At 53.0% G+C, this 23,801-nt stretch overlaps 1 protein-coding gene across 8 annotated transcripts in view; it reads right to left on the bottom strand.

The window, feature by feature from the left end:
- Positions 1-241: 241 nt before the first annotated feature.
- Positions 242-23,801, bottom strand: part of CSNK1D (casein kinase 1 delta) — a 37,020-nt gene continuing 13,460 nt past the window's right edge. For 4 of the 8 annotated variants that reach the window (XM_022589261.3, XM_022589263.3, XM_089901522.1 and 1 more), the window contains 7 exons: positions 13,944-14,092; positions 13,461-13,689; positions 12,968-13,138; positions 12,344-12,492; positions 10,184-10,355; positions 9,461-9,600; positions 3,117-5,253 (listed from right to left, as the gene is read on the bottom strand). In XM_022589261.3, coding sequence (XP_022444969.1) covers positions 5,203-5,253; positions 9,461-9,600; positions 10,184-10,355; positions 12,344-12,492; positions 12,968-13,138; positions 13,461-13,689; positions 13,944-14,092 — 1,061 coding nt within the window. In that variant the 3' untranslated portion in view covers positions 3,117-5,202. Of the gene's footprint in view, positions 347-3,116; positions 5,254-6,387; positions 6,453-9,460; positions 9,601-10,183; positions 10,356-12,343; positions 12,493-12,967; positions 13,139-13,460; positions 13,690-13,943; positions 17,633-23,801 lie in introns of those variants that run through there. The other 4 variants (XM_022589262.3, XM_089901524.1, XM_022589264.3 and 1 more) reach the window with 4 other exon arrangements.

The following is a 23,801-nucleotide window of genomic DNA, read 5'->3' as shown; positions in this document are numbered from 1 at the left end:
CAGACCGGGGCACGAACCCGCGTCCCCTGCACCAGCAGGCGGACTCCCAACCACTGCGCCACCAGGGAAGCCCCTGCCTTTTGTTTATTCGCCCCTCAGTCACCGCATGTGGTCAGCGCCCTGGGCTGGTATCTGCTCCCCATCCTCCTTGAACAGCCCCACTCAGCCTCACCCCGGGTACTTCACACCCACCTGCCCTTGTGGCCAGCGGCGGCCTGTGTGGCTGGGAGCCCGGTCAGAGGCCGCTGGGGCCGCCTCAGTAGGTGGTGCGTCGAGGGCGCTGGGGACGGCAGCAGGCACCCTGGTGGGCCGCGTACAGCCGGAGAGATGCCACGTCCCTGCTTCTCTGCAACGAAAAGCAAGCGAGAGCTCACATCTTGGGTCCGCCCCAGAGATGTCGCCCTGAAGGGGCTGCTGTCTCCCTCCTCCATCTGTCCCTTGAGCTCTATGAGGGAGCCAGGCACCTGCCCACAGTCCCCTGCCCCATCTGTCATCCTTTCTGTCCTTCCTTCCTCTCTGCCAGGGGCTTGGGCTGTGGGCAGTGCTAGCAGTCACAGGGGTCAAGTGGTAGCCCTGCATCCGCTGACCTCACCCTGTAATAAGGTGGGCCAGGCAGGGCCCCCAGGCCAGTCCCTGGGCAAAGCTGAGCCATAAGCGCCCCACTTGTTAGGTCTTAAAGGGCGAGCCCCACCTGTGGTCTCTGCAACCACCTACCTGAGCTGGAGGGAGGCAGGGAAAAGGATGCAAGTGGGCAGCCTGCTTGTGCCCTTCCCCCAGCCACCTCCCAGCCCTCATCACACCGCCCCCTTCTCTCCTGATGTGAGCTTGGCCTGGCTGTCGCCAGTCATTCAGTTACCCTGGGTCTCCTGGAACCAGCTGTGGTGGTGACCAGGGCCTCAGTATCCCGCGCTAGTACCCCCTCACTCTCACCCAAAGCTGCCTCATGCATCCCCCCTCCCTACTCGAGGACTGGCGACTCTCTACACCCATGCTCTGCGGACACTGTTCAGTGATTCTGAGATGGTCAACGTGTGGGAGTTGCTCCGCTGGGGGTGGGACCCACAGCTGGTCTGGGGCTGGACCCTTGCACCCCAGGGTGGACCTGAGGCCCCATACCCGCACAGCAGCGACACCAGCTGGTTAAAGCATCCAGGGGCTCTGCCAAGATTGGAGACTGATCCGCAGGGGCCCTGGGGGAGAAGGTGACCAGACCATCTTGACTGCCTAGTTTTCTGGTTCCAGATGTTTCCAACTGTGCCCAAGACACAGAGAAAAAAAACCTCCTGTCCTCAAAGTTGTGGCTGCCAAGAGCCCTAAGAGCAGTTGACGACAGTTGTCATCAGTGCTCTGGCGTGGATGGGGCTGCCCCTAACCCTCTAGACGTCCCACTAAAGAAGACTCACACCCAGCATCCTGTGAAGACCCAGATGCCCGTGCTGAGCCCACTCTCATGGGCCCTTGAGCACCTCCTTGGAGGACACATACATAATCAGCCTAAATTGGGGGGTGGGGTACACGAGCCAGGCACCCTGGGCTGCTACCCCCACCCTGGCCAGACCTCGGGGCACCTGCCACCCTGTGCAGAGAACACCTCAGGACACGTGTGCAGGCCCCACGCTAGGAGAGCCTGGCAGGAGGGCAGACCCACCGTCAGTGACTGCCTAAGGGTCCTGCCAATGGCAGTCTGGAAGGCAGCCGCCTAGACCTGCAGGGCCCCCTCATGGTTCCCTAAAGGACACTCCCCTGTAACCCTAAACACCCTTACAGGTAATGACGCCAAGAGATGTGCTGCTTCCAGAGCTCCCAGCAGATGGAGGGGGGGCGGGGGGCAGGGCAGGCAGCGGGAAGGGCAGGAGGGGTCCCCTCCCCCAACACAGGGGTTTCCAGGAGGGGATCCAAGCACCACTCTCAGTGATGATGGGGCCTGGGGGAGGGTGGGAGGTGGAGGCATGGGCCCGGAGCTTGCTCTCCTGAGCATGGAGCCTGCCATGTGGGTCAGGGGGTGAAGCTCTCTGTGTCAGGCAGACAGAGGTGGCAAGGGGGCTGGGGAGCAGGACAAGCAGGCTCTGAGCAAAAGATGACAGGGTCCCTGTCCTGCCTGTGGTCCACCTCCTGGCAGGAAAACAAGAGGTGGCTCAGGGCTTGCCTCGTCACCATTTCAGCTGGGTCCAAATGTCAGCAGGCTGGGGTGGGGAACCCGCAAAGAAGAGCTCAGGCCCTTTTGGAACCTCAGGGACCACTAGCATAGCCATGGTGGCTTAGGAGGAGCAAAAGCAAGCTAGCAGCAGGTGGGAGATCCACCTGCCCCACCTGTTCCCCATGCATGTGGGTGGGGCCGCCAAGCTTTCCCTGCAACGCACGCAAGGCCAGCATGCTCAGCCCCAGGACAAGTGGGTGTGGACCAGGAAGTGGCTGATTACTACATATCCGTGGGAGCACATCTGTGGTCCCAGTTCAAGGACGGACCTTCCCACCCGGCCAGCCCTGCAAGTCACCGTGGGCAGGAGAGACTGCTGGGGACCATGCTTTCTCACTCAGCGCCATCTGGAGCTCCCAGGGGTAGGAACTTCTTAGGCTCCAACAACTCCAGGGGGAGAGAGAAGCGGAGGCCATGAGCCCAACAGATGGATGGATGATGTACCCTTGCAGACGCTGCCTTGATTAGAAAGGACAACACCCGGGGCATGGGGCATGCAAGGTGGTGTTCTCACTGGGATGGCGACTGCCAGGTCCAAGCCCCTGCGTCCCAGCAGGGGCCCGCTAGCAGCCACTTCGAGCACCCACCACGGGCAGCAGGAACATGGCTATGTGTCAGCTACCGTGCTCTTCACTCCCCAGAAAACCCAAAGTGGGTGGAAGCACTTCCTTCCCATAAAGGTGGTTAAGGCAGGGGACTGGTATGTGCACATGGCCTGCACCGGCGACAACTCAGCCACATCCATGCCACGTCCCACAGGCTCATTCCACCTACTCCTGAGCAGCTTACAAAGGACACCAACAGGCTTCAAAAGGACAGACACGAATGCCCAGTCTCAGAAAATTAGTTTCAAATAGTTAATCTAAACAAATCAAAACTCAAACTGATGAAATAAAGACCACATGGCAGGGGCAGGGAATAAAGGTAGAAGTCGTCATGAATTTATTATTTACACGGTAGTTAAGGACACAAATACAGTGGTCATACAAAAGCGCAGTTCAGAGACTTGGCAACGGATACACAGGTTGATACAGACATTCCAACTATGTTTCCTGCAAGTCAGGATGGGGAGTTAAATAAGGGAGGGACACGACTGTCCACAACCGCACTGCTGAGGACTCGGGGTCAGAGTCCACTTCTCAAATGCCATCTGGCAATTTCAGGTGGAAACCTGGATGCAGGATGTTGGGGCTGCGGCTGCTAACACCTTGCTGGGAAGGGCAGGCCCACCTCTGCAGAAGGCACTGGGCCACAATGAAAGCCCCCAACTCGCTCTGACCCACACGAGCTCCCTCTGCACTCCCAGAAACACAGCCCGACCTGGCCAAGTGCCCACACCCCAAAACACTTACAGAGTAGCCAGCTCAGGAATCAGAAAGAAGTAAACAGCTGCATTCTGTGCCATCAACAGCAGTCAGGGCGTCCTAGGACCAGCATCCCCGTGCTGGGACTTTGGGGGCAGGAAGGGAAAACACAGACGTGGACACCTTTTAGGTGCCTATCTTCCTACGAGTGTCCCAGTTTCCAAACAGAACACACTGCAGGGGGATGATGCGAAGAAATGTGAAAGTACCTATGAACATATATATTGCACCTCGTTTCCAGAGACGGGGGCTCCTGTCTACCGGCCACCACTACTACCTGGTGCCTCTGCTACTGCAAAGTGAGGGAGAGCGTCTCGGGAAACCACCTGGAGCTGGGCTGCCGCAGAAGGTCTTTCTGGGGAGATTCAGCCCTGCTCTGACTCTTGGCCTCTGTGGGGTCACTATGTCCCAGGGAAAGTCACAAAAGCGGGTGACCCTTCACCCTCCTGGACAATCAGGTCATCAGAGTCACCTGCTTCTTGGCACTTCAGAGTGGATTTCCTTGGGCTCGCTGGCCTTTCTGAGCAACGCTGGCATCCAGGGCAGATACCATGGCCCTTGGTTTTGAGCACATAGATATTAACACAGATTAAGGGCCAATCTGCACTGGTAATATTGACAGCCTACTTAGAAAATCTCCCAGATTCAAAAGCATTGAGGCAACCACCACCAAAATAATCACACACGACTCCACGGAGGGGCCCAAGTCTCTCAGTTTGAAATCCTCTCCCGAGGGATCAGCGACACGACGCGAAGCCACAGCTTCTGCAGTCTTCAGGCTCAGCTTCCTTCTCGCTGCGTCTGGGAAGGGCAGATCGGTGGGCTGCTCTGTGGGGAAGCACCCGCTGAGCCCACGCGTGTAGCCAGCACTTTCTAACTGCTCTGATGATTCAAGAATCCCAGCGGGTCTGCAGTGAGCAGGCATTTCAGTTTACGGTGGGGAAAGGAGCATGACAGCCAAAACCAGGTTAATGAGGTCACGAGACACACGGCACACACGGACACACACGTTACTTACACACGCGTATACACGTGATAGAATTTCTGATGAGAATCCCTTTTCCACAGTGACCACACAACAAACCACGAGACGCAGACCACGGAAACCCACGTGCTCTGCTCCCTGCCTCACTCCTTCTACACGAACTCCACATCAGTGCCTGCTTTAGAATTCTTTAAAGTCAGCATCTTCAAGACCGCAAAAACAGACATGAAAGAAACAATAAAGACAGATTTCTTCACACAGATTTAAGCCAATAATTTTTAGCAAAATGATACAAAACTGTCTCAACCAAGTAGAAGATCGGTAGTTACAGTAGACTCGGCAGGGACATGGGTGCGCCACCACGGAGGGGACTGAAAGGCTCTTGAATGGGAGTTGGATTCTCTCTGCAACCATCTCACTGCTTTCGTCCCAGCCCCGCTAGAACCAAGTTCATGGGGGCTCAGTGCAGCCCCTGGCGATGGCAGCGCTTGGAGTCTGTCCGGCTGGGTTTGTGTTTTGTTTCCCCCATGGGCGTCGCTGGGTGGGTGGCCTGGAGAGGTCCCGGTGTTAACATTTCGGTTCTAGACCGGGGGCGTGTCACTAGTAACAGAGTAGATCAGCCATGCATTGTCTGCCCTCAGCAAAAAGGAGAGTTCTCATCGGTGCACGACAGACTGCAGACCACTGGACGCCACCCGACCGGGAATCTGTCGGAGCCAAAGCACAGGAGAAGGTCAGCGTGAGGCCAGAGGAACGGAGCCGGTTGGCCTTGGGCAGAAAACACCAGTGACAGTGCCCTGGTGGGGAGGGGGCAGATGCCGCCTAGCCCCTCTGGACACGCGCACCCCCAGCTGCTCTGGAAGGTCCCTCGAGTCCAGGATACGTGCAGCAGAAAGAGTGACAGGAAGATGGGGAAGGAAGAGCCATGCAGGCAAGGAGGCTGTGGGGCCGCGAGCTCATGATCAGTCAGACCAGAGTCCAAGCGGGCAAGAGATGCTTGCTCCCAGCCCCCCTTCCTGGAAAGTAGCCTGGTGTCCCAAAAATAGGGACCAGGCCCCAAGCGGGCACTGGGACTCCACGTGGGGCAAGACGTGAAAAGCATTTCCCATCAAGATGTCCCCAAGAGTGCAGTCACGTTACAACTGCAGTTGGTCTCCCACCGCAGCGCAAAGTGGACAGAAGCTGCAAGCCCTCAGCCGGGAGGAGCCACAAGAGTTGCCACCAAGAGGGGAGCCTGGCTTGGATGCCCAGCCATGCACCAACGGCAGGGAGCGCGTGGCTGTGGCTGATGGGTGAATACAGATGAGAGCGTGGTGGACAAGATGCTAGGCAGAGACCAAGTTCAAAAAGAAAAACAAACGAGGAGGACAGAAATCAGTGCTAAAGGAAGAGAGATGACAAAGCCGGGACAGCAGGGACCATCAGGAGTGTCTCACGCAGCAAGAGTGCAAGAGCCCCTGCCAAGCGCGGCCCCCACAGCCAGCATGACACGACACACGTCCAGCGACCGACCTGGAACCACACGGCCCCGAACCTTCTGAGGCCCCTGGGGCCACTGGAGCCAAGACTGGGCTCCTGCTCCCCACGCCAGCTCCCAACTGGAGACCACAGCAAAGGCCAAAGGCCAACAGACAGGATTCTGGGGTCACCCCAGACTGGACAGCCCACCACAGCTGCTCTAGAATCCATGTGAGGAGAGGACCTGGGCCAGGGGCCTTGCTCTACCTGGGGCACCTGGCATGCAAGCCCGACCCCCTGCGTGCTCCCTCAGGTCGGCGAGCGGGCGGCAGCTCCCACCCCGCCCGGCGCCTGCTGAGGAGCCCCGCTGTGAGCACACTCACCCAGTGCTGCCTTCCGACGGGGAGACGTGCAGCTACTTGCCGTGATGTTCGAAAGGAATGCTATTCTGAGGTGGGGGGAAAAGACAGCTGTTGGTAAGGGTTACGCTGGCCAGACCAGCACGTGAGGCCCTCCTGTTTCCGCAAGCACTGCCTCGCCTTGCCTCAACCAGGTCCATGACCACTGGCCAGGGCCGCTCGAGGGGACCCAGGGACACAGGAGCTCAGTCTCGCCTCTCGAGAGTGGCCCCTGGACATGCAGCCGCTGCTGCTCCTTGAGGATGGATCTGTCAATGGGGCCAACAAGGGAGACCCTTCCCAACTCTCGCGTAGTAAGAAAACTGGATGCCTAGACGGCAGCCCCTCCATCAGCTCTCGGGACCAGCAGCTCCCCAAGGCCTGTGCTTGGCAGGTGGAGAGGACACCACCTCCCTGTGACTAAAGGACTGGACACATTTCCTCACTGACACAAGGAAGAGGACACGGCTGTGGACCTTACTTGGGGCGCAGGAATTAAAACGAGTAAGCCTGAAGGAAAAACTGGCACCACGGACCAGCATCACGTTCTACCAATAGCACTGGATGGAGGAGGCCCTCCTCACAAAGAGAAACATGACAAAACAGGTTCATCCACCAGGAGCCCTTCCGTCTTCACATTATTCCAGCTGGAGAGGCCAGATTCGCAGGCCGGGGTCAGGAATGTGGGGACTGTGGTCCCTGGAGAAGCACGTGGGGGTGAGCAGGAACGGCCAGGACAAGCAACACACATGTCACACCCTCCCACCTTCAGCTGGACAGGGTCGGCAGGGCCCTCCCCCAAGTGCTCTGGGCACTTCTGTGCTGAGGATGAGCTATTCCTGTGCACTCGGTGCATTGGCACAGGACGCAATCTCTCCTCTTCGAGCGGCAAAGAGGAAGCGGGTAGGAAGCAGCCCCCGCCGGGCCACAGAGAGACCAGGGTCTGTGCACACGTGGTGCTGCCCCCTGGACTGGTGTGTCACTGCCCCTACCCGCATCGTATCTTTGCGGGGGAGGGCGATGAATGGAGGCCATAGAGTTGTAAAAGCTGGAGCAACTCTGACCACGCCCTTGGTGGACAAGAGCCTTTCAGAGTCTCTTAGGAAGAGCACCTGGAGGATGACCAGAAAAAACCAAAAGACCGAGCTGTCCCCAGGATGGAGGCCACCGGGGACACGCCCTCAGGGGCTTTGTCCTCAACATGAAGATCCTAAGGAAACCCCCAGGGTGACTAGGGTGCTTCTTTTGGGAGAGAATACCCCCAAATCGAATCTCTTCAGAGACTCCCCACAGTGCTCAGGCCCACATGACACTTCTTCGTATGGAAAGCAGAGAGAGAACCAGAGAACAAAGACACGTGATTGTGAGGACAGACCCTGGAGCTGCGTGTGGTCAACGCTCATGGGTCGGTGGCCTGAGGGGTGGACACAAGCCGGAGAAGAGGCTAGACTAGGACCCATAACTACCCGGCACCCTCAGAACCCTCTACCTCTGCCGTTTCCCTCAACGATCCTCAGAGCAAAAGACATTTTCTTGTGTTAAAAAAAAAAGTTAAGCCTGTCCCTTCCTTGGTCCTTGATGGCTGAGGTGTTCCAGGGCCCTCAGCCAGGCCCACTTGGCCAGGGGCAGCAAAACACCTCCCAGGACCTGCTCCCGGCTGCTGGCTCATATGTTCCAGGGCTCATGGAAGAAACGCGTTAAGCCCTTTCCGTGTCTTGTGGTCACAGAGGAGGGGTGTGGGGCCGGGAGCCCTAAGAGGCCCAATCTCATCACTCTGGCCAGACCCGCTGAGCCCCACAGTTCAAACGACCTGCGTCTTCAGCCTTTTTGAGAGAAAATTACCATATAAGAACCCATTTCTAGTAGAATTACTAGTAAATTAGAAGTGTTTGGTAAAAATACTATTTCACTTGATTAAAGAAAACTGGTCAGGAGCACTTCCTCTGCCTGGGCACACCTTGCTCCTCTGCCAGGAGACCAGCTGGACACCACAGGACCGAGGTTCTGGGCAATTCTCACAGACACTGTGCCCTCCTGATCAACGTGCTCAATCCACCACATTCAGCAACAAGCTACACCTACTGCCCAGCAAGCACAGGGGGAGGGGGAGGGCAGGGCGCTAAATGTAAACCTGAGGCATCGTGGTGAAGCAGACGGATGCTGCCCCAGTACGTGGCCAGGACCTGGGCTTCGGCCATTCCTGAACTCACCACCTGCCCACCCAGCAGACGCCACCGGGTAGTCCCGGCCCCCACAGGACCCCTGCCCACCCCCACTGCCCACGGGAGGATACCCTGAAAGCTAGTTGAGGAAAAACGTCCGCAAGCAGGTAAAGAGCTGCTCTGCTGAGGGAGGCGCGTCAGTGAGACAGAAAAACAGCAAGGAAAGCCAGACGGGGAAGATGACGTGGGTGGAGGAGGCCCCGGGGCCAGGCCCTGCACCTCTGAGCACACTCGCCTTGCCAGAGAGAAGACAAACGTCAGAAGGGGCATCAGAAGACAGGAACCCACAGCACGTCGCCAAGTGCTGGACATGACACTGCAGAGTGACCGCCGGCAATATGCCACGCCCCACCCCACCCCGGGTTCTCTGCTGGGGGAGCACCTGACCAACGAGAACGAGGACAGAGTCCCAAAGGCTGGAGGTGCCCACGACAAACGGCGTGAGCAGGCTGGTGTTTCCAGTCTGCCCAGGGAAGACGGCCAAGCCTCCAAAGCTGGCTGGGGGCTGGGGGCCACACGGAGGGCAGCTGGAGAGAAAAGGTCCCGTGGCACATCCTAGCACAATTGCGGGGTGGGGCTGGGTGTAGAGCCCTTACCCCACAAAGCTTGTCACAGAGGCTTTCAACCAACGGGCCAAACTGTGAGGGGCACAACATTCCCCCAATGGTTAAAACACCCAAAAATGGGGAGAAAGGGAAGGCAGGAAAGAAGGAAAGCCTTCGAAACTATCATCCCACTCTGCCTGGAGCCCGTAAGACCAGACCAAACATGGAGAAGCCGGGGGCCTGCAGCGCCCAGCCTGGGTGAGGTCAGGCGCCGGCCCGCGGGGCGCGTACCTGTGAGGTGGACATGCGGGAGGTATCTTGCCGGCCCGTGAGGTCGGACGAGGAGATGTTGACTGGGGCACCGCGGTGCAGCCGCATACTCACTTTCCGCTCCCTTTCCATGCCGGACACGGGCCTAGGAGAGGTGTTCGCTGGAGGAAAGGGAGACAGGGGCGAGTGTGAGGCCTCGGAATGCGGCCCCACGCTCCAGCACGGGGTCTCTCCTCGGGAACCACGTCTAACAAGGACCCTCGGCTGCCTCGGCGTCGGGCACAGGACAGGCTACTGTACCCTAAGACTAGGCCGGCACCACAGGCTCTGCTGATGCCCCAGGAGCGAAGCACCAGGTGTCCAGTGGGAGGGCAGCCGGGGCCTCTGCCTACAACACTTGTCTCGACAGGCAAGAGGCTGGAGAGGTTTGTGGCGGAGGATGTCGTGCCATGAGAAGAACAAGAGGCAAAGCAACAGAGCTCACAGGGAACACAATCCTTCAAGAGGCCAACGTCTGGGAAACACATTCCCGAAGGCACTGTCCCAGGGCGTTCCCTGGCCTAACTTCGGAAATAAGAACTGATCAGAGTAAGGATGCACATGTCTTCACCCATCAGGCACTCCTGCCTAGACCCCACGAGGTCACACACTGGAGTGTCCAGAGCAAGTGACACTCAAAACAGAACCCCCACTGCCTGCAAGAGCAGGGGCCGGGGTGCAAGCTGCAGCCCTGGGACCACTCACCAGTGTGTGAGGTAGGGGTGAGGGGGGTGGGAGGAGCCACCTCCTGTGTCCCCCTCAGCCGGCCCGAGGCCGTGGAAGGGAGGCCGCGTGTGGCTGGATTTCGGGAGTGTCTCAACCGCTCCTCTCGGTCCCGGCGTTCCCGCTCAGCATCGTCAGCTGCCCGGCTGGCTCCCTACAGAGGAAAGAGGGCGAGACCAGAACTGAACTGGGTTTGGTGAAAAACCACCTGAGGCACTTGGCTGCCACTCGAGAAAACACAGGGGCGTGTGGGACAGTCTGCCCACAAAGCCGTCCACAGCCTCGCAGCAAGCCAGGCGCTCTTCCCTCTGGGTCCACGCATGGCCTGTCCCACAACCATGGGAGAGCAGAACCAGGCTTCTCAGTCTCCTCTTCCCAGCACAGCAGAGGAAACCCCCACCCCATCGTCTCAGCACCCCCTCAGAACCCAGACACCAACGGCACCTGGCGGCCCTCTTCTCTGCGACCATTCACACGGGGATGGGAACCAGCCCAGGTCAGAGGTGGCCCAATGCGGCGACAGTTGGGGGAGTCCGCAAGGCAGGTGGGAGGGACAGCATTTGGTTGGCTGAGGGGTCCAACTGGAGCCCAGATGCCCGGGCCAGGCCCATGTCCTGTTGGTGCACTTGAAATAAGGAGGCCAGCAGCCAGGCTCATCCCGGGGGGCCATGCGGTGGGCACCGCCTAAGCTAAGCTAGTTACTCCCAGGACAAACAGCTAGTTACGCTTTCAGTGAATGTCACACCAGAAACACGGGGACGTTTGATTTTAAGTGGTAACGCTAAGATACCTGCCCTAGTAGAGGTCACATCCTAATTACCAGCGCTGTAAGGCAAGAGTCTGAAAACTGCAGCCCACGGGCCAAATGCAGCCACACCCGATCCTGCAAATACGGTTTTCTTGGCACAGTCACACCCACTCACTGCCGCACTGCTTGGGCAGCTCTCCAGTTACAACACAGAGTTGAGTGGTCGCACCGCTGTGCTGACGGCAAAGTTAAAATTATTGACTGTCTGGTCCTTTACAGAAGAGGTTTGCTGAGCCCCTCGGAGGGATGACAATGTTAGAACAAAGAACTTATTAAAGTGGCTCTAGCAGGAGGCCCACCCTGATGTCCAGACTCCAGGTAACCTGCGGCACCACTCCCAAAGGCTGTCCTTAGAAGGCCATCCTAACAGAGGGGCCTGACACCAGGATGGCACGGGTGAGGTCCAGGGCAGGCTGGCTCTGTGGGCTGGCCCCCGCTCTGGGAGGCTGCAGCCCCCCACCCCTACCTGGTCCCTGTGTGAATACCCCTGCACCTGTAAGGCCATGGGACAAGGCTTCCTGTTTTGCACCCTCTGAAGAGGAGGTTCTGTTCCTCCATCAGATTTTGTCTCCCTAGAAACCAGCCCATTTTTGTTTTAAGCTCATAGAACACATTTTTAATGAAAGAGAAAGTGGAAATCAAAAAAAAACTGGAATTCTGGCCGTAGTATTGGAGATTAAACAAACTCACACAACAGATTCAGGGACAGGCGGCCTGTTTTAGAGAGGAAAACAAATTAAAGTTCAAGCCCCTCCACCCCCAGCCCCCGCAGCGTGCGTGCACACAACACAGGCTCACACTTAATGAACGAACTGGGTGACAAAGGAAATCAAATGTAAGTCTAGCTCATCACAAGGCCAAACGCAAACCTAACACACAGCGCCTCCCAGGCTACCCACCCCCTCGGAGGCCGGGCCTCGGCACAGCCTGGTAGGGGGAGGAGTAGGGAAGTCTTCACCCAACCCGGCGACAGCCACACCCCGTTGACAAGGAACTCACAAGCCAGAGCAGCCACAATGTCCTTAGGATGGATGACGATGATGATAAAATGACCTCAGCGTCCTAAGTAAGAGCCTTGGTCTGGGCAGACCTGCACTGTGGACATACCTCAGGCCCAAGAACCCCACAGCCCCGCTGCAGCCTTGAGGTGCCTTCTTCACTTGCCAACAGGCATCTGGCTTCTCAGAACCCCGCGTGCTCCCCGTGTGGCAGCCATGCCTCCTGAAGCCCCACCCCGTGTAGCTCCCAGGAAGGGACGGCAGCAGCTAGCGGCCTTCTGCTGACCGGCATGCCCCTTCCACGCTGAGCAGTCAGTGAGCTGGGGGCGCACTTACGAATTTGAGCATGTTCCAGTCGAACACGTAGTCATAGGAGAAACCCTGGCGATGGAACAGGTTCCTGAAGAGCTGTCTCAGGTATGAGTAGTCAGGCTTATCGTCAAAACGCAAGGAACGGCAAAAATTCAGGTACGTGGCGAATTCAGCTGTAAAACACCATGAAACTCAGAGGTAACTGGCAGTACCCCTGACTGGGAGCCAGCATGGCGTCTGTCCACAAAACCCTTGACCACTCCCAGCCACCCAAACAGAGGGTGTGAAAGCTGGAACCTGAAACACCGAGCATGCTTTGAGGAAAGAGGCTGAGAAAACTGAGCACACAGAGCATAACAGAGTTTCATCTGAGGCATTTATCACAGGGGCAGTCTCACAAAAACAAAAGGAAAACTCCCTGAGTTTTACGGCTCAGGAAGGTAGAGGAGCGCCAGGGACAGAAGGCTGAGGCCAGTTAAAGGGCAGGCCACCTGCTCACTCTTCACCTCCCCAACCATGCAGGACATCAGTGGGGCCTTAGCAGCCAGCCTCTGGGGGGCTTCCCTGGTCCCTTTCCCAGAGCCTCACAGGTCCCCATCCTCCCACAGAAACACAGGGTTGGCTTGCTGTCCACCTGAGGACACTCACAGGGGTAGCCTTTACACAACACCTCAATGGGAGTGGACATCTTCTTCTCACTGATCCTCTCATACTTCTGCCTCTTGGTAGCAGCCTTCAGGCCCTGCCAGGGCAGCGAGCCCAGGTTGAAGTACATGAGCACGTAGCCCAGAGACTCCAGGTCGTCCCTTCGAGATTGTTCTGGGGAGAGAGGACAGTGGGTCAAAGCGGCAAACACCCCGCTTCCTGGGGATGAACTCAGAGCCACAGGGAAGGACATCTGGATTCCTTGTTTCAGCACAAGTGCCCCTGCTGTGCTGTTCAGAGACGCACCGCCACCTGTCAGGAGGCCCCAACACGTGCCTGTCTCCCCACGTCCCACAAGGTAAGGTCTCCAGGCCCGGACACCAGCCTCTGCTACAAAGGTTTGACGCCAGCCTCCACACCCAACATGCTAACCACCCTCAGGGCCCCCAGGAGGCTGTAGGAGAGCCAGGCCTGTGGCCGGGGCAGGAGGGCTCACCGATGCCGAGGTGCGTGTTGATGGAGGCATACCGCGCCGTCCCGGTGAGGTTCTTGTTCTCGCGGTAGGGGATGTGCTGGTGGGTGCGGGCGTCCCTGTACTTCTTGGCCAGCCCGAAGTCGATGATGTAGACCAGGTTGCCCTTCTTGCCTAGCCCCATGAGGAAGTTGTCTGGCTTCACGTCTCGGTGAATGAAGTTCTTCGAGTGAATGTACTCAATACGACTAATCTGCAGGTGGAGAAGCAAGGGTGAGAGGTTGAACCCCAGGCAGTAGCCTGGCGGAGGGAACCCGGGGAACTCAGGCCCACACGCAGATGCACCCTGCCCGCCAAGGGTCACTATCTTTCACAGAGTTAACGAGCTTCCATGTTCTCCCTGTGCACTAACAGCACAGCCCTGAAGGCCTCATCAGACTGATGAATCAAACCGAGCTAGTGCTGAGCACGCAGGCTGCCCTTCACTTGAGAAAAATGAACTCTTACCATTTGGTCAGCAAGGAGCAGGACGGTTTTGAGACTGAACTTCCTAGAGCAAAAGTTGAAGAGGTCTTCCAGGCTGGGTCCCAACAGCTCCATCACCATGACGTTGTAGTCCCCCTCAGCCCCACACCACCGGATGGTGGGGATGCCCACTGCAAGAGAGCCCATGTCAGTCTGCCTCCCGCGCACCTGCACTGAGGGCACCTGTGCCCACGACGCCAGCAGAGGACTGGGCAGAAGCAGTCAGAAGTGACGTGCGGAGAGGGTGGGAGGCCAACTTCATGGAAGGGGTGGGACAAGGGGCTCAGGAGGAGGAGCTGCACTCCCTCCCATACCCCCAGTCTTCCCGTAACTGACATCCTGCACCAGTGCGATGCTTAATTAGTGCTGATACACCGTCATTAACTAAGGTCCACACTATTCAGGTTTCCTCAGTTTTAACCTCATGCCTCCTGCTACTCCAGGACCTGTCTTGGACCCCACATGACATTTACTCACCACATCTCCTCCGGCTGCTCTTGGCCGGGATGGTCTCTCAGACTTTCCTGGTTTGAATGACCCCAATGGTTTGGAGGAGGGCTGGGCAGGGATGTGCAGACTGTCCCCTCTGCTGGTTTGCCTGATTTTTTCTCGTTATTACTCTGGGCTTGGGGGAGGGAGACCACAGAGGGAAAGTGCCCTTCCCACCACATCCTGTCAGGGTCTGTGCTCTCAACACGACTCCTCACCATGGCTGTGCTCTTGGTCACCTGGCTGAGGTGTGCCTGTCAGGTGTCTCTGCTGGGGAGTTCCTCTCTCTCCCCTTTCCATCTTGTTCTCTCTGCGGGGACGTCACCACGTGCAGACCACACTTAAGGGGGTTGTTTGGGCTCCCTCCCGGAGGGCACAGCCATCTATATATATGACTTGGAATGCTTCCACACAGATTTGTTTCTTCTCCCCATTTACTTATTCGGTATTTTTTCCTATCAGTACGGACCCATGAGTATCTATTTTATACTTTGGTCTGTATTCCAACACTATGTCACTTATTCTGTTGCTCCAAGCATCCCAGCCTTTGTTGCTCCTCCGTGGCTCCTGTGGCCCTTTAACACCCCATCACTGCAGGCTCTGTTTGTTTTGAGCACTGCCTTCCTTTCTGGCACTATAAGATCCTAAACAGTTTTAGTTTTGATATCAACGGGGCAACTTTTTATTTTAAAATACATTTGCACATTACGTGAGAACAAATTTAACAAATCGATAGGTTACAAGGCATAATGTAACAAAAGCCTGTGGCCCACCACACAGACCAGGGACATTCCCAGTAATTGCATCTACTTTTACTCCCCTTTCCTCCCACACCTGCACCCCCCAGACAACAAATGCACAGGACTGTACCCCTTCCTTGTTTTTTAGTAAAGTGAGAGTGTGAGCTATGAAATACACCCCTTGGAGAGGACAGCACACTTCATCTATTCTTCCCTCATCTGCACTGTTCAGGGCTGCTTTCCCCATTATAAACAGTGCTGCTAAATACATTCTTATGTATGTCCGCTGGTGAAAATTCTCACATGTGAAATTCTTGTTCTTAGCTAGTTTCTCCAGGTATAGACCTAGAAACACAGGGTACAAATTATCTGACTATACAAGATAATGTCAAACTGCTTTCCAAAATAAATAACCCACTTTACAACCCCACCACAAATGAATGAGTTCCCGCTGGATGCAAGGTCTCGTCAGAGCTCTTAATTTCTATCAGTCAAGTGGTAGATGTAAAATGGTGTCTCACTGAACTCTCAATTTGGGCCTTTTTTCATTATTTATTGGCATTACATGTTTCCTCTTCTCTAAAATGTCTATGCATATCTTCGTCATTTTTTTTCTATCAGGGTGTTTTTTTCCTATTTATAGCAGTTCTTTTATAAATTCTGAATATTAAACTATTATCTTTTTTATGTGAGGAAAATACCTTTTCTCAGTTAATGACATGTTTTTTATTTTCTTTTGGAGTCTTTTGATGAGAAGAGATGCTAAGTTTTAACAAACATGAATGTATCAATCTTTTCCTTTAAGAGTAATGTGTTTGGTATCTTACATAAGACACCCTTCCCGAACTCAGAGTCAGAAAGAGATGCTTATTATATTAAGAGTACTTCTACTTTCAGCCAAGATGGAGTAATGGGGACCCAATTTACCCTCACATCCACAATAACCAAGAAGAGAAAAGAGAACAAAGAACATACAGAAAGACACAGGTTTTCTAAGACGCTGAACATGAGGCAATGGATGACACTGACACCTGAGACACAACGAGCCCAGACTGCCCAAGTCCTGCCTGAGAGTGTGAGCAGAGAAGCAAAAACTGAGCAGATGAAAGTAGCATCGTCTCATAACTAAGCTGAGGAAGAATTTGAGGAACATTAAAATACCCAGCACACAAGAGGGTAAAATTCAGTGTCTGGCATCCAAAGATTACCAGATATGCCAGGAAGCAGAAAACGTGATCCACATTGAGATCAACAGAAACTGAGTTAGAATCATTAGAGAAGGGCAATAAAAGTTACTATAAACTATAACTGTATTCCATGTCAAAAGAAGTTAAACAAAGGCACAACATGACAGAGATATAAAAGACCCAAATCGGGCTTCCCTGGTGGCACAGTGGTTGAGAGTCCGCCTGCCGATGCAGGGGACACAGGTTCGTGCCCCGGTCCGGGAAGATCCCACATGCCGCGGAGCGGCTGGGCCCGTGAGCCATGGCCACTGAGCCTGCGTGTCTGGAGCCTGTGCTCCGCAACAGGAGAGGCCACAACAGTGAGAGGCCCGTGTACAGCAAAAAAAAAAAAAAAGACCCAAATCTAGGGACTTCCCTGGCGGTCCAGTGGTTAACACTCCACGCTTCCAATGCAGGGGGTGTGGGTTTGATCCCTGGTCGGAGAACTAAAATTCCACATGTCTAAGAGGAAAACTACACTGGGTGTGTGATTAACAGCAGACCAGACACTGTAGGAGAAAAAACTCGTGAACTTGAAGGCACAGCAGTAGAAACTACTGGAAAAGCCAACACGAGCTTCAGAGCTGTGGGACAACATCAAGGTACCCGCCGTCTGTAACTGGAGGAGAGAGGGGAGGAGGGGGACAGAGGACACACTGAAAGAAAGAGCTGAGAAAAATGACCCACAGATTCAGGAAACTCAACAGGCCCCAAGCATAAGTACCATAAAGAACACAACATTGACATAGCTGACAGTCAAATCGCTCACTAGTGATACTAAGAACACCTTGAAAGCAGCCAGAGAAAAAAAACATGTTAGAGCACAGTGGAGGAACATCTTCCAAGTGCTGAGAAAAGAACTGGCAATCTGCCGAAAAACACCTCAGCAGAGACAAAATGAAGACATTTTCAGATAAAAAAAGTGTGACGAATCAATCACCAGCACTGTGACATATGTAAATGGATGTCCTTCAGGCAGGAGGCAAATGATGCCACATGGAAGTCTGGGCCTACAAAAAGGAATGAAGGGGCTTCCCTGGTGGTGCAGTGGTCAAGAGTCCGCCTGCCGATGCAGGGGACACGGGTTTGTGCCCCGGTCCGGGAGGATCCCACATGCCACGGAGCGGCTGGGCCCGTGAGCCATGGCCGCTGAGCCTGCACATCCGGAGCCTGTGCTCCGCAATGGGGGAGGCCACAACAGTGAGAGGCCCACGTACTGCAAAAAACAAAAAACAAAAAAAAAAAACAATAAGAAAAAGGAATGAAAAGCAATGAAAATAACAACATAAGTACATAAAAAATTATTTAAATTTAAAAGATATGACTGCTTAAACAAAAATAACAATGCACTGCAATATTTATAACATGTAAATATAAACACATGACACCATCACGCAGGCAGGTGGGCAGGTGGAAGCCCACAAGGTCAGGTTCCTCTGCATCCTGCTAAAGAGATGATAGACCCTAACCCAACCACTAAAGTAACAACACAGAGATAGTGACAGAATTCAACAAAGGAGATCATCACAAGAAAAATCATTAAGAAATGTAAAAAGTACTTGATTAATCCAAAATAAGGTAAAAAAGGAGGGAAATGAAACAAAGACCAGATGAGATAAAAACTAACAGCAAACCCAATCCTGTCATTAATCACACTGAATGTAAACACCGCAGGTAAGGTACACTTTCTCAGATTAGACAGAAAAGAAAGGACCAGCTATACTGCCCTGCCCACACCAAACACCCTTCAGATACAACTAGGTCACAAGGAGGACAGTGTATCACACCAACATCAGATAAGAGAGCAGAAGGGCTATGTCAGCATCAGACACAGTAGAATGTGTAGAAGAATACTTCCAGGGATATTACCAGTCATCTCACAGTGATAAAGGCATTGACTGATCAAGAAAACATTATTCTAAACATTCACGCAGCTAACAAGAGAGCTTCAAAATACATGAGGCAATACTACAAAGAGACAGAGACAAATCCACAATCTTACTAGAGACGTCAATCATCCCTCTCAGTAGATCACACTTTTTTTCTCAGGTACGCAAGGGGCATTTATCAAGACAAACCACATTCTTGACATAAAACAATAAAGCTAAAAAGGATTCAAGTTATACAATGTATGTTCTCAGAAGACAGTGGAATTCAATTAGAAATAAACAACAGCTCTCTGTAAAATCCCCAAATATCTGGAAGCTAAATAATACAGTTCAAAATAACCCATGGATCAAGGAAGAAATCAAAAGGGGAATCAGCATCTGAACTACATGAAAATGAAAACTTATCAGGATTTGAGATGCTGCTATGGTAGGGGGAAAATTTATAGCCACGAAATGTCTATACTACAGAAAACAGACCAATGATCTCAGCTTCCACCTTAAGAAAATACTTAATTAAACCCTAAGCAAACAGAAGTGAAATAAAAGATCACAGCAGAAACCAATGAAACAGAAAACAGAGAAACAACAGAGAAAATGACAGAGACCAAAGCTGTTTCTTTGAGAAGCTTGTTGATAAATCTCTAATCAGACTGATCAGGGAAAAAATAGAGAAGGCACAAATTACCAACATCAAGAATGAGAGGGAATTCCCTGGCGGTCCAGTGGTTAGGACTCTGAGCTTTCACTGCCGAGGGCTCAGGTTCGATCGCTGGTCAGGGGAACTAAGATCCCACAAGCCGCATGGCGCGGCCAGGGGGAAAAAAAAAAAAAGAATGAGAGGTAACATCACTGGATTCTACAAATATCAGAAGTCTAGTAGGGAAATATTATAAACAGCTTTATGCCAATACATTCAATAACTTAGATAAAACAAGTTATTTGAAAGACTCGAACCACCAAAGCCCTTGTATGCTGCTGGTGGGAACTAAGTACAAGCAGTCTGGCAGTTTCTTGAAGAGGAAAAACATTCGCTTACTTTTGGTTCAGCCATTCCACTCCAAGTCACTTACTCAGGAGAAAAAGAAATGAACGTCCATATGAATATCTACACAAAAGTTCAAGCAGCTTTGTGTGGAGTACCTGAAACCTGGAACCAACTCAAATGAACAGGTGCAGGGACAAAGAAACTACCCACACAAGGGAGTACTTCTCAGCAATAAAAAGGAGTAGCCATTGATACACACACAAAATCTCAAAGAAAGAACACACAGTTCTACTCCCTGCACAGGAAACTTTGGGAAATGCAAACTAACCTATAGCGACAGAAGCAGATGACAGAGGGCGGGGGTAGAGGAACCACAAAAGGACCCAACAAACTTTGAAGGGCGATGGATGTGTTTGCCGCCTTGATTATGGCAATGGTTTCATGAGAGGACACAGCCAAAACTTCTCAAATCACACACTCAAAACACATGCAGTTTGATTCACCTCAATAACGCTGATTTAAACAAATCAAAATGTTTTAGTCTTCCTCTTCACACTGAAGTCACCTGATCCACCTGAAAGTGGAGTTTGGGGTGAGGGGAGGCAGGACTCCCAGAGACCTCAGCACCGTGTGTTCACAAGGCCCCCCACACTGACCGTAACACCTCTTCCTTTGAAGTCAGAGTTCTGTGGCCACGAGGGTCTCTGTGTCCGGAGTGTGGGTGGCACAACACTGCAGGTGACCACACGTGACACTCCAAAGATGGACACAGTCCACACTCACATTTCCCCAACTGCATGTCCAGTAACGTCCTTCAGGCTAGTCCCCCCTGCCCAGGGTACAATCTAGGACCATGCACTGCCATGTTTAAGTCTAGAACAGTTTTTCAATCTTTCATCACAGACATATTTGAAGAGTTCAGGTCAATTTTGAACTGTCCTAAATTTGATTTGCCTGATTGCTGGTTCTGATCACCTGTCAGATGGAAATCTGCCAGATTTCTCCACCAAAAGGTACTTTTATCTTTGTCATTGTAAGGTTTTTTTGGCCGCAATGTGGCGCACGTGGGATCTCAGTTCCCCAACATGGGATTGAACCTGGGCCCTCAGCAGTGAAAGAGCAGAGTCCTAACAACTAGGTCGCCGGGGAATTCCCGTCTTTGTTATTAATAAGTAATCTGTGGATGAAGCTTTGAGGGTAGTGTCAATACTTAAGTTGTACGTTTGCATCCACCTTTGATTACCGTCTAAACCAATCAATAATAAGTGCCCACAAAGTGGTGACTTTCCATTTCTGATTGTTCCTTCTGCCTCTCTGTGAAGCTTAATGTGTGTGTGTGTGGGGGTCATCATGGACTCAAGAATTCTCCTCCCCCTCCTCCATGTGTTATGCAAATTTAAGGATTATTTGTTCTAGTTCTGTGAAAAATGTCATGGGTAATTTGATAGGGACCACATTCACTCTGTAGATTGCTTTGCGTAGTATGGCCATTTTAATAATATTCATTCTTCCAATCCAAGAGCATGGTATATCTTTCCATTTCTTTAAATCATCTTCAATTTCCTTTATCAACGTTTTACAGTTCTCAGCATATAAGTCTTTCACCCTCCTTGGTTAGGTTTATTCCTAAGTATTTTATACTTTTTGATGTAATTTTAAAAGGGATTGTCTTTTTACCTTCCCTTTCTGATATTTCATTGTTGGTGTAAAGAAATGCAACAGACTTCTGTATGTTACTCTTAGATCCTGCTACTTTTCTGAATTCGTTATCATTTCTAGTAGTCTTTGTGTGGAGTCCATATATAGAGTTTTATATATATATACATATATATGTATGTAGTATCATGTCATCTTCACATAATGACAATTTTACCTCTTCCCTATCAATCTGGATATCTTTTCTTTTTCTTGTCCAACTACCGTGGCTAGGACTTCCAATACTATATTGAACAGAAATGGTGAGTTTCCTCCACGTGCTATAATCCGTTGTTCATTTTGAGGCTTCAACTGTCCCAAATTGGGGCAACAGATGCCACTTCAAGCTCTCTCCCGTGTCCTGTGGACTCATGCCCGTCAGTGTCCGAGCACTTCTTTCCTTTCAGCCGCATGCTCCAGATTCGCCTTCCTTCTTCCTGCCTCACCCTGGAATCTGGGCTCCTCTCGGTGGGGAGTGATACTAGAAGCCCAGCACCCAACTGGGTGCTGGGTCGTCACTAGCGCTTTCTGTGAGTGTGGCATTTGCACCTCAGTCAACCTGGCCCTTCGCTGCTCTGCGGATCCGTCAGCCTGTCCCTGGGAGAGCCCTGCTGGACTCTGACTGGAATCCCCTGAGCAGCTCTGGGAGACATCTTGCCGAGTCTTCCTCTCCATGAACGGAACATCTCCACTTAGCTTGAGTCCTCATCAGCGTTCTCCAATGAAGTTTAAAAATTTTCCGCATGCAGGTCACACCTGGCTTAGGATTTATTCCTCTATACTTACAGTACTTTAAGAATGAAACTTTGGCCTCTAGACTCCTCTGGGGCCAGCAGCCACCTGACCAGGGATCTGGGCTCCACTACTGTGGGCTCTGTGTCCAAGAGCTGCTTGCAGACAGCTGTTCCAAGGAGCCAGCAGAGCTGCTGTGCGGTACTGGCACCTCAAAGTGGGTCACCATGCACCTGGTTCAGCTTCCTATCCACGACCACTGCGGTCACACTTGGCCTACAAGTGGATGTCTTTGAGCCCCAGAGTCAGCTGCACACAGAGGGCTTCCAGAGCTTGAAGGAGGGAGAAGCAGTGGAGTTGACCTTTCAGAAGTCCCCCAAGGGCCTGGAGTCTCTCCAGTTACCAGTCATGGTGGGTGTTCTGTGTGGGGAGTGAGAAGCACCAGAGGGCAGAATTGAGCCACGGTGGGTGGTGCTTTTCGCAATCACAAGGTTTGAGGAACACAGTGGCAAAAGCAGGGAAAGGGTGGGTAGGGGCACTGCCACCCCTACCACGGCATCCACCCACTTCCCTCTTGGCAGGGGGGTGAGACAGAGGAACCCCAACCATGCTCCATGCAAGTGCTCGAGGGCATGGGGGAAATCCCTCCAGAACCTGCTTACTTATTGGTCTCCAGCCCCAAATTTCCAGCTTTTGAAAGTGGCCAGGATAGGGAAGTGTTTTCCTTTTAAAGGCTATTTAATAACAACACTTCCTGTGTCAGAGTGAGAAGACTGAGCACAAGACCAAAGCACAAACCACTGCTCTCTGGGAGAGTCTCTCAGGGCTGAGGCAGGGCTTCCCCTCCTCCTGACCCACTCTTGGGACAGGACGCCAGGCTGAGAGCACAGGCAAAGGGGTGGCTGGCGACAGCTGCAGACCTGCTACCCAGCCCCCTCCCCCCTGCAGCCAGCACCACTTGTTTACTGCTCCTTGGGGTCCCACTTTCTCAGGATGCCAACTGCACTAGCTGTGTGTAAGTGACCGATCTTCTGCATTTTAACTTTCTCCTTGATAGAAACGTTCTGTGTGTTGTAGTCTCAGGAAGTGCACTCTCAAGCCCTTGAGCAATCCTAGGCAGAAGGCAGTGGCTCCAGGACTGCACAGGAGTATCTTTTGATGTTCTGTTACCAAGGAGAACAATGTTTTGGAGGGCAGAGCCTACTGAACCACCTCACTTTTCCTGACCAGAGGTGGCTTGTGTGTGTGTCCTCTTGAACCCCTCCACCTTCAATGTTCCACAGGAGACAAGGTTTTAACTGTTGCCCCATGACTTGACCTCCTCCTACTGGAAGGCTGGAAATCAGCCTGAACAGGAAACATGGTGTGGACAGGTCAGGACAGGCAGACTCAGGTGCCGGTGCCAAGAGGAAGGCATGGCTGGGTGAGGGATTCCAGTGCCAGATCTCCAACCCCAGGCATAGACTTGCTTCATTTCCCTGATCCTTCATTAGGGTTCCTGTGTATCCATAAGAAAAGGGTTCAAAGGGTACCTCTGCACCCACCCCAAGCTGCCAGCTGGCCAGATGAAGCAAAGACCAAAATCCTTAAGCTTTAACAGGGGGTTTCTTGCCCCGGCTTCTCAAGACCACAGGCAAGGGCTTCTCTCTAGTGCCTGGTGCCAGCATCCTGCCCGCAGTAGCAATGGTCAGTGTTGCAGCAGCTGAAGGACAAAGGGCTCAGTTCACAGGATGGGACTCGTGGTGTTGGAATGGGGTGGACGCACTAGAGCACACGGGTTGGGGGGACGTATGTCTGATGCCGGGTTCTGTCACCCCAGCTGCTGCCCTTCTAGTTACTGGAGGCTTCATAGGACTTCATGAGCCATTGATCTGAAAATGAACGCTAGGTAGCCTAGTTGGTGTAAATATAATGTGTTGGTCTTTTTCCATGTTCTTCTGGGGTTTCACTGTTTACAAACTTCCTACTGTATTCAAAGAACAGCCAGACAAAAGGTTGTGCACCAGGCAAAGGATCTGAAACATAAACTTGGGGAAGGCCCCACTCAAAATAGGGGTCCTGAGCCATCCTTTCTTTCGTGCCCC

This window comes from Delphinapterus leucas, chromosome 19 (assembly GCF_059928025.1).
Source record: "Delphinapterus leucas isolate spDelLeu-1000000601 "Yukka" chromosome 19, BTC_Dleu_Yukka2, whole genome shotgun sequence".
NCBI lineage: Eukaryota > Metazoa > Chordata > Mammalia > Artiodactyla > Monodontidae > Delphinapterus > Delphinapterus leucas.
Note: the sequence above shows the minus strand (reverse complement) of the source record. Positions and strands in the feature narration are given on the sequence as shown.